This window comes from Carassius gibelio, chromosome B7, assembly GCF_023724105.1.
Source record: "Carassius gibelio isolate Cgi1373 ecotype wild population from Czech Republic chromosome B7, carGib1.2-hapl.c, whole genome shotgun sequence".
Taxonomy (NCBI): Eukaryota; Metazoa; Chordata; class Actinopteri; order Cypriniformes; family Cyprinidae; genus Carassius; species Carassius gibelio.
In genome coordinates this window covers 27,795,566-27,810,387 of record NC_068402.1, presented here as the reverse complement: position 1 = coordinate 27,810,387, position 14,822 = coordinate 27,795,566, and the positions used below count along the sequence as shown (strand labels likewise).

Genomic DNA, 14,822 nt, shown 5'->3' with positions numbered 1-14,822 from the left:
TATAAGATATTTCAACTTAAATCAATATTTTGTGTCTAATTATTTACTTAAGTGGCTCAAGTTAACCACTTACTTTGCTGTGTAGTAAGTCCTGATTCAATCTGCTTTGCATCAGGGTCCTGATCACTGAGAGAAAATTGCACCTTATTTATATTTTTGCTTGGTTACAATGGGTAGTAACAGCTGTGTGCAGGATGTTTGTTTGATGTGAGTAGGTGTGAAACTTGGTTAGCAGAATATGAAACCTTATCTGACAATAAAGATTTACCACAACCCAGGATGAGTAACCAAGAGGTGTATGCAGTTTAAAGTGGGACACTCATAGTAAGTAAGGTGTAAATTCGTCAAGGAGCGTCAGTATAAGTCACTTAAATGTAAAGTGTTTAGTATCCAACAAACCCTGTGTGTTTTGTGTCTAAAAGTGTGTTTAGTACTGTTATTATTCACAGGGAGAAAAAAAAGACATACATTTAATGAAGTTGGGTCTAGAGAGCAGAATATAAAATGACTATAAAAATTAGTGTAGTATCAGTAAAGGTCACAGTTTTCAAGGTTACTCGGATTGTGCAAGACTGACAAAGCAGCTATCACTGAGCTTATTTTACTTTCAAAACAAGTCTAGGCTGACTACCTTTTTACAGTAAGATTTAAAGACGCGAGACATGTGACAAGCTTCTGTTTAATATTTTAAACACTCAAAGAGCCGCTCAGGAATAGCATTTTCTTTTCTTTCAGAACGTAGAAGATTAACCATCAGCATCTCTCATAACAGCTGTTCTGCTGCATCACAAAATCGCATTTCCTTCTGGTTCTCATGATCCAAAAGACTATAAATTGTCAAAGAGATTCACAACTACCGTCTGATAGTGGCAGGCTATCAAAGCATGCCATAATTGTTCTCAAGGTCAAGATGGTGCGGCATACCGGATTCAGCTTTATGTATTCTGCAGTCTGCAACTCCTTTTATTTTCGTCCTTTCTGAAAAACTGAAGGTGTTTACAGTTTTGAAAACGCTGGAATGAAAGTGCGGTAGTAAGAACAGCAGAGGTCACAATACAGGGGAGGTGACTGCTTTGTGTTTTCTTGTCCATCTGAGAGAAATGAGACTTTACACACAATGTAAATGCAATCAGGTAATGATCTAGAGCAGGGGTCAAAAATGAGCAGACTGTGGTCCAAATCATTCCTCATGAATTAGTATAATTAAAAATAAACATATACTGCAGACAGAAAACAAGAGACTTGCTGATTGTCATGACAACAGAGAGCCACCTCTGGCACGATGTCTGTACCGGAAGTAAGCAGCGTGTGTCGACTCGACAAAACTAGATCAGTCTAATTATAATGAATAGAGCTGCCTGCTAAGCAGCTTCATTTACCTCCACCTGACTTGAATAAATTTGCTTTATTTGAATAAAAATATTAAATTTTTGTATTTTAAAAATGTGTTTTGCTCCTTTAAAATGATCCTTGAGGATTACAATTGAATACTAGTGGATTTCCTCTGAAGTACACAATGACATACCTATTAGAAACAACTGAAACACTTTACAGTAAAGTTCTATTTGTTAACATTAGTCCACTACATTGATTAACTGGAGACATGACAAATAATGTGTTCTAAAATCGCCTCAAAATATGCATCTAGATGGAGGATATCAAATATGCTACATGTCTGATATCTTCCAACTAGATGCAATCACAGTCTGAAGCTAAAATATCAACTCATATATTACACAACATTTTGTGAAATCTGTCAATCTGCAGACTTGCTCTGACTTTTCAAGGCTGTCATTTGAGGAAAAAGTTACATAGTTTATTCCAGCATAGAGTTTACATTCATTTAAACATTTATTAAATCACACACACACACACACACACAACATTTACTAATGGCCAAAAAAAAGGGGTGGGGGTGAGCTGGGTAACACTTTAATATTGGCTGTTTATTAGTACTCATAAAGCACATATTCTGCATGTCCATATTCTACATCCCCAATCCTACCCAATACCTGAACTTCAATTAATAAGCAGCAAATTAGAAGTTTTTGAGGCAAAAGTCAAAGTTAATGGTTTGTTAATGATGAGAATTGGACCTTAAAATAAAGTGTGACCAAAAGTCGTATCTGTTTATATAATGGGCCTGAGCTAACATTAACTAACCGTTTTAATTTTTGGTAACACTTTACAATAGGTAACACATGTTAACTATTAACTACAACATTTCTCTCAATAAATTCTTAATTTGCTGCTTATTAATAGTTAGAAAGGTAGTTGTTAGGTTTAGGTATTGGGTAGGATTAGAGATGTAGAATAAGCCAAGTAGAATAAGGCATTAATATGTTCTTAATTAGCACTAATACATAGCTAATAATTTAGCAATATGCATGCTAATAATAAGCAACTGATAGGTGTTACCTATTCTTAAGTGTTACCTATTTTTTTTTATTAACTAACATTACCAACAATTAATAAATACTGAAACAAACATATTGTTCATTTTTAATGTTAATTAATGCATTAACTAAAATAATAGGACCTTATTGTAAAGTCTTACTGAACATTTTTTTAAGCTAACAATTGTCTTACAAAGTACTACTGTTGCCCAGCTTGAAAATGTACACGTATGCAAACTGATACCAGCCTGTGATGGTCCTTACATTTGATCCTCATATTAAAACATTACTCTCGTTTGAAGGTTTTTAAGGGCAGTGTACAGAAAATCAGCTGTGTGTGTGGACAAGAGCCAAAGAGAGAGACTGTGGCCCAGTGACCTACTGAGGGCACCAAATTCCTTGCCTTTTTAAAGCGGCACCATCTGTTACCAATCACCTCATTCAAACCAGCAGTACTGTACTAGACCGAGAGAGAGAACGAGAGAACGAGAGAGGGAAAACAAATCAAATAGGGGGATGGGAACAGAGAGGAGGCAGCAAAGATCATCTGAGAACGTGTAAGTGACAGAGAAAGAAGGAAGAGATGCAGAAAGAAAAACGGAGTGAGGGGGGAGAAATAAAGAATATATATTTAATTGTGTACATTTGTCTGGGGTTAAACGTGTAGTATGGAATTTTTGGCCACCAGGGGTCACTCAATCAAAATAATAACATAAGACGTACTTTGATGACGTCGGGAAAGAGCATAAGGCTCATGGGAGTTGTTGTTCATTGGAACACGCGCCATGTCGCTCCCTATCATTCCTCACTCATTCTAACTTAGTATTTTGACAATCACGTCTTTTCGAATGGAGAGAATTATGAGACCCCTATCAAATCAATATACCATCTAGCTAGTAGTAATATATGTTAAAAAACACGGTCGCCTTTCGTTAATAATTATAATTACGTTATAAGAACTGCATTTGAAGCTACTTTATTCAGCTAGATATAGAACAAATGTAGATTTACATGAGAGCTAGTCCGTCTGCGTTTTACACAAGACATCATCGTTTCACAAAATATACGGATAGATAAAGTTAGCTGAATGGATGCATACCTGTTTATCAGAATGCAAGTGAGTTCGACATCTCTCTGTAGTTTCAGCTTGTCACGAAGCTCTCTCTATCTTGGAAATGCAACTCCAATATTTACCCGTGTCTTGTTGCTTCTCATGTCCCGAAACCATCTCGGGTCATTTATTTCACCCGTGCGTTTGCGCTTCACAGAACGTGCAGGCAAAGCATAATCATGAACATATAAACAATATAAATATAAAATATAATATCTAGATAAAGGCTACTACTTTTTCTTCTTCGTCTCGTCTTTGTTTCTGTTCGCCTTTGTATTTGGCGGTTCCGCAGGATGTTAGATAAACTAGAGGGGTCAAAGTTTATATGACACCATAGACGGGTGACAAAACGGAAATAAAGAAACGTGCCGTGTCTTCTAATTAAACTATACGTTTTTCTCCGGATTTGAAAGTTCGTGGAAACTGTCGGGATGATGTAAGTACACAACTAAAAATATATATATAACATACATATAGTGATTTCTGCTATTTTTAAAGCAGAAAAATTACATATTGCACATTTAAATGACTCGAGACGTGGCAAGATATTTGGGGGGAAGTCGGGGGCTATAAATATTTCAGTGCTTACAATAAACGACAGACGCTCAACTTTATGCCTGCTGGCTTCTTGCTAACACAAACATAGCCCAATAAGGACTGTACTTCAACTCAGCACTGCTTACACTTCTCACAAAAAGATCTGCCAAAGATGAACCAAGTTTCAGGAAGTGAAACTTCAGTCGCACTGATGGCATTAGGTCAAAAATTCTAGCCCCATTGTACAGTACCATTATACAGTGTATAGCCCCATTGTACAGCCCCATTGTACAGTACAGTACAGGTAAAGAGACAGTTTACTCTAAAAATCAAAACTGAGTCATCAGTTAATCACCACAGCCTAAATTCTGGTCTTTTTTCATATAAAGCTATTGTATGGCTTCAGAGACTTGGAATACAAATGACATCTTCAGCTCTCATTCACTTTTATTATATATGGAAAAGATTTACTATTTCTACCATGAGAGCAAGTTTGTTTGTTTACTAAAAGTTTTTGTCATTTAAATAAAACTGAAATTAAATCAAACAGAAATTATATATAACTTAAGGATTAAATGTAAATTAAAATGGTCATATTTGCAACTAATTTAAATAAAGTTTAAGTTAATTAAATTGCTCAAACTAAAACTGTAATAAAAAATAAAGCAAAATACAAATATTTATAGAAACAAAAAAACGGAAAAACACATAAATGTTCAGTTTGTTTTAGTGATTTTAAATAAATCTGAAAATATAAAGTTTAAAGGTCATCAAAATAGTAGATACTATAACAGTAGGTCTATATAAATAATACTAAAACAACACTATAAACAGTTTACAGTATTGCCCACAATAGTCATATTTGTGCTAGAATGGTATAAAATGTGTAGTTCACATGAGAGTTTTGCATCTAAATATGCATCAAAAAACATTACAATGAAAAGCACTAATTTGACTGGAAAGTTTAACAGTTAACAGAAACACTACATTCTGACACTATATCATGGGACTAAATATTGGCAGGAAAAAACCTATAATGCAACGCAGCTGTTTAGAGCTGACTTCGCTCCATCTCATTCCATTTTAACATCTCGCTCGCTCGCTCTCAATATCAAACTGCTATTTCCTCCAGCTTGTTCCTGCTACATGTCACAATCACATTAAATACGGCAATAACGGCAATATTTCCACTGTAATCAGTGAGCATTACGAGCGCTCGTCTCTGAACTCGACGCAAATATGGAATCATCACTCTCAATGATGTTTTCAGAGCAGACTGAAGAGGGAAAGCTTACTTAATCTTGAGGATGCATGAGAGAGCAGATTACACAAACACTGGCTGCTTGTCAGGAGGAGAACAAAACAAGCCTTCTGCAGATGGGACTGCAGGGCAGAGAGTCCGAGAAATGCACCAGGGTGAATCAGAGTTGTGTTTAGCAGCATGTGACCGTTCTCGTGGCTGCAGATGGCATTCATAAATGCATAATAACATCATGCACAATTTAGCTCTGTGTCTAATTGCGAAAGAACGTCAGGCTCTTACGAGAAGTTGTTTTTCTAAGAACCCAGCTGCTCAATGCAGTTCTGGTTAGCACCTATGCAAGCGGTCACATCCTTCTTTCAAAGCAAAGCTTATCTGGTGAAATGTTAGACGTATTTAGGTTTTAAATATTAGAAACCTGTACCTCAACAGCCTTGCTGACAGTTACCTAAAATAACCCTTCAGGGCTGTGCTTTAAAAAAAAATCTTTTTGAATAGTTAATTACATTTATACATTGCTGCTATCACCTACCTGTTGATATAAACAATTAAAATATTTCTCTATATGATAATCAAATAAATAAATAAAGTATGTACATTAGGTATAACTATTTTAATGTTTTTATTTATTGTCCATTCAAATTCTGAGTGTATGAAGCAGGAATGACAACACGTTATTGATACTAAATTACATGACCGTTATTTAACCAGGAGAAAAGAAGCATTTTTACAGTTTGTTGAAAATCCTGTTTATTAAAACTTCTGCGATTAATTCAGCACAAATTGCTAAAAATGAAGAAAAAAAAAAAACAATAAAAAAAAAATAAAAACAGTTACTCCACACTAAACTGCAGGAAGCTTTTCTGTATGAATTGTGATTTACAGTTTAACACTGCAAAGAAAACGGTAACACTTATGGTGTGAGGCTGTGAAAACAGCGAAATGTTGAAAGAAAAACATTTAAAATAACAAACAGCACAGACTGAATGCTATAAAGTGTCCTGTGTTAATGGACCATAATCTGCCTCTGACAGATTGACAAATTGAATATATTGCTGTGGACTGCAGGCCAGTGATGGGTTTATGTTCAATGATATGAAAATAAAACAAACAATTTATTGACTTGAAGTCCCCCTTGAAGTCACTAATTGTATCTCTTAAAACTCATCTTTGATAATCAAAATGACATGCTGAAACATTTGCCATGAAAATAATTTCTCCTTAAAATGGCATGAATATATCTCGAGCCTCCTTCCTTGGTGTACACAGAATTATGAATATGCTAATTTCTCCCTGCCTTTGCTCAATCCCACAACCTCCACTTTCACTCAGTTAAGAAGTCTTAATGCTACACAATGGCAAATGGGAATGGTGGATTAATTCAGCTATATATGTTTGAACCAGAAACTGAATCCAAGGAAGAGGAAGAGCGAATTATACAGGATCATCTACAAGTCAATGTATCAGAACGGTAATGTATTTTATGTATTTATCGCTCTCTACAAAGTCAGCCGTGTAACGATAACTGATATCATTAGCCTTTGGCTTGCCTACATTATCAAACAGCTAATGATATGAAAAGCCACACCGAAGTCAATGGTTACACGAGTCAACAGGATTGGTTACACTTTTGTGATGGTAAGAAACGGGCTGTTTCAAACCGCATTTTTGAGGCTTGCAGTTTTGAGGAGAAAATGCTCAGCAATTATTTAGAGGCTTACATGTGATTCATTTGATTAAAAATTCATTTGATTGACCTCCCTCATTATTAGTGATACCATGACACCTCTGGCAAGGTTTTAAAAGTTCATGAGTTATGGCTGCGTTGAATTATACAGACAGCTGTTGGCTTAATCCTGAACATGTGCTGCATTTCCAGATTTTTTTTTTTTTTTAATATCATATCCTCCGGGATGAATACATTAAAACATTCATAACAAAATATGTAGGTCAATCACTTCGGCTCTTGGGAGTTCAACTACCACTGGATCTGAACCACAACCACCTGTTTGGACTCTTCATCTTCCTTTTCATGTTCTTCTCAGCTCTCCTTATCACCGCTCTCCATGCCCTAAACCCCTCTCGTCCTCCATGCTTCTTTATCCTTTCTCCTTCACACCATCAGTTTATACTTCTCAAACACATTCCCGCTCTAAAACGCTCTCTCTTTCCAGTTTCTCTCTCTCATATTAGGCAATATAAACTCTAATAATCACTTTCACCCCTGATACACCACGATGTCCTTCAGTCTCTCTAACACACTTTAGATGACATAAATGCAGCCATTACACAAACCACTTGACCTTAAAAGAAACCACAGACCACTTTGCAATGTCATTGCTTAAAACGAGATGACTGACACAATCACGATAGTACCTCAAAATACCAAATGTTAAAGGACAAACTTCCGCTTAATTTAGTTTAAAACTCAATTGAAATACGTGGTAAGATCCTCCCCAGTAGAGATTAAAACTCATTAGTCCAGGTTATAAACACTGCCTAAAGCATGCCTGTCATCCGCCTGTATCTGCTCATTCACTCTCTTAAACTGTCTCCCAGCCTTTCAATTAAATACCAGCTCAGATGCAAACACACACAAACATGCTCATTTACATCACAAATAGCTTGGCTACGAATGAAACGCCAAAACCTTGCACTTGTCAGGAACTGTGTGGGGTGGAAAACACAAAATTGCACCTATTTCTTATTGTCATTTGCAGAAAGCGAGACTCTAGCTTTGTTATTCTCAAAGAGACAAAAACTGTGGGATAGAGGAGCCGTATGCAATACACAATAGAGCTATTCAAGAACCATTCAAAACATGCCTACTAGAAAATGATTGCTAAAACGCTTCCATATAAGGGAAAAATATGCCTGGAGGTTCACGTTATGGATTACACGTAATGCAACACAGCCATGACACTGCTGACCTTTAACCCCTGCTGACAGAGGTCAGAATGGCAGCCTGACCTTTACTGATGTTTTCAAATGAGTTCAGGGTTAAACCACCAAACATTGCCTATGCCAATTCTGTCGATCTGTTTACTCAACTTTTATTGCAGTGGATAGTGTATTAGAGCTACACCTTTTTTTTAAATTTACATCCATGCCATCATTTTGCATTTTGTAGCACATTTTCTTTCTTTCTTTTCTGATGCTTTTATTGGTGTATTTAAATAAGACTACAGTATTATCAGTTCTCTTATATAAGTAACAACAACCAGTCCAAAGTGACTTTAAAAGTTTTAAACAGTCTCATCCACAGATGCAATGTTTGTTTTTTTGCATTCCATTTGCTGTGTTGCGGTGTTGGCCAATATACAGCAAAGCTGCCTGGTGTATAAAAGCAACTTGAGTTAGCTGTGCATCATTCGCTGCTACACCTATGGCAATTGACCTTTTATCTGCAAAATTTCTTTAATGTGACTTGAACACTTCAAGGTGTACACAATGTAAACAGGAAATTCACTGTACTATTTACATTATACATTGATTATAATGGCAAAGTTTGCAAGAATTCACAACTTGATGGGTTCAGTGAGCTTCGCTTTGTATTTCATACTACTAAAAGGGCCAGTGAGAGGTCATCTTGGTTGCTGAAATATACTGTAAACAGCAATAAAGTAATTCAGAGGGACACAGATCTCTGCTTGCTATGACATTTGGTTTCCGGATACAAAATAAGTGCTTTATAAATTCTATAATTATTCTGCCCTATGGTGCACAGAAAAACAGGTGTGCTTCTTTTAAAATGGTCCTTTTTACAAACCAAACACCTTCTGCCCTTGCAGTTTCTGTATGCTCTGCTTCCTGTTGTGTGTTGAAAGCACTTTACTGCGATGTAAAGAAGCAATTACACAAATGGCATATACACTCAAGTAATGCGCCTTCTTTTATCTATTTCAAGAAGAGCTTAATTCTATTGATTGAGTGTATTCATTAAAAAGTCCTCAAGCTATCCTCCCATTTCCTGGGCCCATTACAATTCGGCTGTGATCTAGATTCTATGGCAGTCCTCCATGCCCTGACTCTCCTCATTTCCTTCACTTCGACCTGCTTGAAGAGTACTTTGTCTTGTAAAAACTCCAAAAAAGACTGCCGGACTGCTTTGAGGGTTCCTTCGAGCCTCAACAATACTCAGGAAGTCAGGCTGTTTATGTGTCTCAGTGTGTTCGTCCTTTCTTCTGACCTACATTTGGAAAACCAGACTGGCCAAGATTGCAAGGGAATGCAAAGTTCATATGTGTTTAAAATAAACATTTACTCTCCCAAGTAACATTAATGTGGTCCTGCAATTTCTGAGGAGGAAAAGGCAATCTATCCCCAAAAGTCTTCCAGTACAGTCAGACTCAGACTGTGACTCCATTGCACTGGTTCATCTCAGCATTTGGCAGAACAATCAGAAGGTGATGGGTATACCTGTTACCTTTTCTCTGAAGATCTGCAGCTCAACTCCAGCAAACTTCCTGGACAGTTTTACTAGTGGCAGATAAATTCAGCACCACTCCCAAATCTCTACCTTTTTTTTTTTTTTTTGCTATTAAATTTAAACAGATATGTATTCAACAACTAACTGCACAGCAATTTTAAAATCAGTTTGCAATTAAAATCTGTCCGTAGTAGTATATTAAGATTTTGAATGTTTCTCTTGCATAGCATATGCTTATGCTCTATTTTTTATGTTTAAAGTGTTTAAGTCAGTAAGAAGTGTTAAAGAAACCAGATAAGAATAGTTTCAAAAACTGTGTGAAGGTGTTTTGCAAATGCAAGTCAGTGCCTTGTAATCAGACACATTTTTTTCATCAATTATGTGTATGAGATTCATTTAAAGAGGTTACTTACTGATTTCTTTCAACTTGTAGAACCAATTTCAAGTCCTGGGCTGAGACTAGAATCTCGCCTCTCTCTGGGAACAGGTCCTGATGAAAAAAGAAAATATAACTCTGTTCAATTTAAAAACCATAGGTCTCCATGTAATTTCTATCAAAGTGTTGCATAAGACAATTAGTTGAGTTGCCAGTAAGTGTATTTTATTACTTTAAAAGCATAAAGAAATGACAACACAACCATTTTTACCTCTGTAAGATAAAATGCAAGCCAAGACTTAATATATATATCTAATAGTGCAACTAGTTGATGATCAACAGAAAAGTATTATAGATTAAGCATTTTGATAAAAGATCCAGAAGACAATTTGTCTTTGGTATAATGATAAATCCTGCACAACAAGACTGGCAATAAACACGACTATTGAAAGGTTCAGGGTAAATAAAATGTAAAGTCTTTTACATTGCTACAAAAGATTCCATGATCCAAAAAAGAGTATTTTTGAATAAATAAGCGCAGCCTTAAGAATAAAAAACAAAAGACACCCCCAGACCTCAGCAGAGTACATTTAAGTAAATATAGTACATTTTGATCTAATGTTGACTTTAAACCCTCTAAGCCTAAGTGTTATTGATAGTTTTTTTTTAATTCTAAAATACATAAGACAAATCCTCAAAAAAGAACTCTCTCCAAAAAAATTCAACCATGTCAACTGCACACTTAAATGGTTACCCCACCCCAAAATGAAAATGATGTCCTTAATTAGTCACCCTCATGTCGTTCCAAACCCATAAGACCCCGGTTTATCTTCAGAACACAAATTAAGATATTTTTGATGAATTCTGAGAGCTCTCTGGCCATCACATAGACAGCAATGTAAGTAACATGTAGATGAGCGGAGGTCTTATGAGTTTGGAACGACATGAGGGTGAGTCATTAATGACAGAATTTTCATTTCAGGGTGGAGTGGACCCTTCTAACCCTGCCATTAAGAGGATAAACATTGTTGAAGCCAGCAGGCCAGAGCTAACATCTAGCATGTGTTTGCTCGGCGTTAGCTGTGCTAACAGATCAAACGTGTAGGAGGCTGAGGACTTTGATCCTCCATGTAAACCCTTTCCAAGAAGTCAGACATCAGTAGACACAAACTCCTCCCTCCAGCCATCAAAAGTCCTGTGATACAAATGGAAAATCTCTTAGTCCAGCGGCAACTAAAGTCAGTAAGATGTTCTACAGACCTTGGGGAGAATGTTGAATAAACAGTACCCTATAGGGACCACACATGAAATGACTGGAGCAGAAGTGACAAAGAATGATTGTAAATGTGAAACATCTTGCTGCTAGCACATTCTCGGAAAGTAATTCGAAGTTGGAAGCGTTGTATATTATTGCTATCCTGCTTGCTACAGCTCATACTTAGGGTTTGAGGTTTATCCAAACAGTATTAGTGCTACAGACAAATATGATACCTAATATTGAGCGGCTTGATGGAAAGATATGTGCTTACTTAAGTAATCATAAATTTTTCACTTGGCAGATGATAAAACCGGTAACCAAAAAAAAAAAAATGACTTGAATTCAGGGACAGGAATATGAACTAGACCAAAACACCTTAGAAATGCATAACAATTTACCTAACCACACAACATTAGCAACTTCTGCATAGCCAAGCCACCACTTATATTTTCTTTAGAAAGTATAACAACCATAAATCAACAACTGCATAGTAATGCCCTAGTGACAACCCACATCACCCTAATGACTTTTACAATTCACCATTTATTTTCTTCAGAAAATGTAATGACCACCAACAACTGCATAGTGTAGGGATGCCCCTTAATATTGACCATTAGTTGACGATAAAAAGACTTATAGTCCACCACATTTTACCTCACATTCTATTTAACACATTTCTGATTGTTGGACTGAGATAAGACATGTCACGTTTATCGCTATAGTGCATTTCACACTCGCCGGTAATTTACTTTCACTTTCTCAGGCAGCGCAATTTCAAAAATATTTTGCAAATGCGCAAGATATAAATTGATTTTCTGACCTTTAACAACAACTGTCAGTTCCTTCTGAACATTGGAAGAGGACATCGTGTTTTTTAAACCATATCCGTTTAAATTGCTGTTATCCACTGACCACCTTATTCCTGAACGCGGAAGTAAGCCTATGGTGAGACTTGGTTCATAAGCTGCTATAGGGAAACAACGAGAAGAATAACAACGTACAATAAATGGTAAAACTGTTTGCATTACAAACCATTATGTTCATAATTAAGATAATACAGTAAAATAATATGTTAAGAGACACCAGTCTGCAGAATTAAGCAGCAAAGGGAGTGGTTTTGAACGGCTAAAAATAGCTGGAAGCAAGACCCATAAAATTTATAAATGGCTGCGCCCATTTTTATGTGAAGAATAAAGTGGATATGGTTTTCTCAGGACACATGCACAGAAAGCAGCTGTCACATACTGTAGCATGGGAGTACTAAACAAAGTTCTCTTTCATGTCTTATTGCACTTTAATTGTCAAATGCAAACAAGTTTGTGTTAAAAACACACATGAGTTGCAAAAACAAAAGCTTACCAAGATAATTTTCTGCACCAAGGACCCGAAAATAGCACTTAAATTGTAAAAAGTACTACTTTTTTTGTGATATGTCACTTTTAAATGAATATTATAAACATGCAGTTAGTGGACTTATGGCTTAAATGAATGACTAAAGGGCAACCACATAGCCACACCCTGCAAGTGCCAATCATATTTACCCCCAAAATTGTAAAAACCCTATAGCTCCCACACAGAAACCCTGGCAACCGTGTATAAGACCCTTGCAAATTTTGCATGGCTAATAACCACTCACATTTTCTTCAACAAGTAAAAATCTAGTTTCTGATGCAACTGTGGAGAAATTATTGGAACATAAAGACATATTTTCTATGTGAAGAAAGAAAATGCATTAAAAAACCACATGACTACACATAGAGACATCTGTCAGAATGTTCTAGGCTGAGGGGGAGTTTAGCTCCATGGAATAAAGCGAGAGGAGAAGAGGTGGATTGAGACAAGTTCACATCTCACAAATCAAATGGGGAAAGGTTGAGAAGGAAGAAATGAGGAGTTGCAGAGGGGGTCACTATTTCTAAACATGCAATCACTTACCAACCCAAAGAGTTTCATGCCGCTGTCAAAGAGACAGGTGAAGTGACTAGAGAAGATGTCAGAGGACGAAGGGAGAAATGGATGTTAGAAAAGGGGAGATAGAAAGATGAAAGATGAAGACTCACTGAGGTGTAGACAGACTGCTTGAAGTGATTGACCAGAAGTGTATGACATGTTGTTGTAATATTTTGTGTGAGGTTTTGTAAGTAATGCCGCTGGACTTCAGATTCGGACACTTAGCAGTCAAAACATATCGACACACCCTAAATCTGTTATCATTAAACATTTCATTCTTGTCAAACACTTGATTTGTGTTGGTTTCATTACTTTTTCACAGGTACAGCCAATTTAGTTTAGGTCACCCTGGACAAAAAAAAAAATTAGATAAAGGACACCTTCCTCAAATGACAATATATTTCCTTTAAAAAAGTTTAGATTAAGCAAACCCTTTCGGACACCTCTCGAGACTCTTCATCACTTCAGTTTAAATATTTATATGAAGGGAATCAGTCATTTCTCTGTTGACATGATTACATCTGAATGATAAATGAAAGAGCAAATACTAAGTCAGGGAGGTGGGCACTCAGGCGCGTGGTATCTGCAATCCCAGAGCTCATGCTGGGCAGCAAGCTTCTATTCTTTTGTATAAGGCTGCACCATACTGGGACTTTGCATTTGTGCCAAAGCATGCATTTCAGCTGAACATTTTCAAGCACAACAGAATGTATTGAATATCTACATGTTAACCACTATATCCCTTTAAAAACTGAGCAGTGTTGACTTTCAAACTCTCCTTATGTTTGCTATTACTCTTCCCAATGATGTAATGATCTGTATCAATGCATTTTAGGTTAGGAAATCCCACATTTAAAAATAATGAATTCTGGATGCAGCAACGAGAGCTGGAGGGGCTGAAAATAATGTATTGCCATGCGAGTTGGTCTGGAAACATTGGAAGTATAGAGATGCATTCAAATTTGATGTACTTTCACACTCTCTTTTTCACAGAATGCCAACTTGTGCTTTGCTTCGGTAAATATTCTGATAGGTTTAGAAGCATGACATCCTTTCTCAAAGATGAGACCATGATAGCACATAATAGTAGACTGGGACCACAGAAGAACCTCATGAAAGTGTGCTTACATCAGCCGAGGGAATCGAAGGAAATGTGATTTCATATGAAAACCACTCACTTCTTAATGTGACGAATTGTCCTAGATTCATATTCACTCGGTAAGGAAGCTAATTTTCGGTAACCGTATTTCTCTGTGCATACATTTTTCCTTTGAACTTACTGGACACATTTTGACTAATGGGGGTAAGAGATTATTTAGCTTCCAGGCGCTGCACATATGAGACTTTTTATAGCGCAGTTATCAGCTTTTGTAGACAGACGGCTTTGAGAGATGTGGAATCAGCTATGAGGACAATCTTTTTAATATAACCTGTTTGCCATTAAGGGAGTTGTGTGCACCAGATCAAATTTACCACAGTCTCCTCATGACATTCCATCCTGGAG

General features: G+C 36.5%; 1 protein-coding gene across 1 annotated transcript in view; it reads right to left on the bottom strand.

The window, feature by feature from the left end:
• Positions 1–14,822, bottom strand: part of adam19a (ADAM metallopeptidase domain 19a) — a 71,647-nt gene that overhangs the window by 38,943 nt on the left and 17,882 nt on the right. Inside the window, exon 3 of the mRNA XM_052562097.1 lies at positions 10,148–10,224. Coding sequence (XP_052418057.1) covers positions 10,148–10,224 — 77 coding nt within the window. The remainder of the gene's footprint in view (positions 1–10,147; positions 10,225–14,822) is intronic.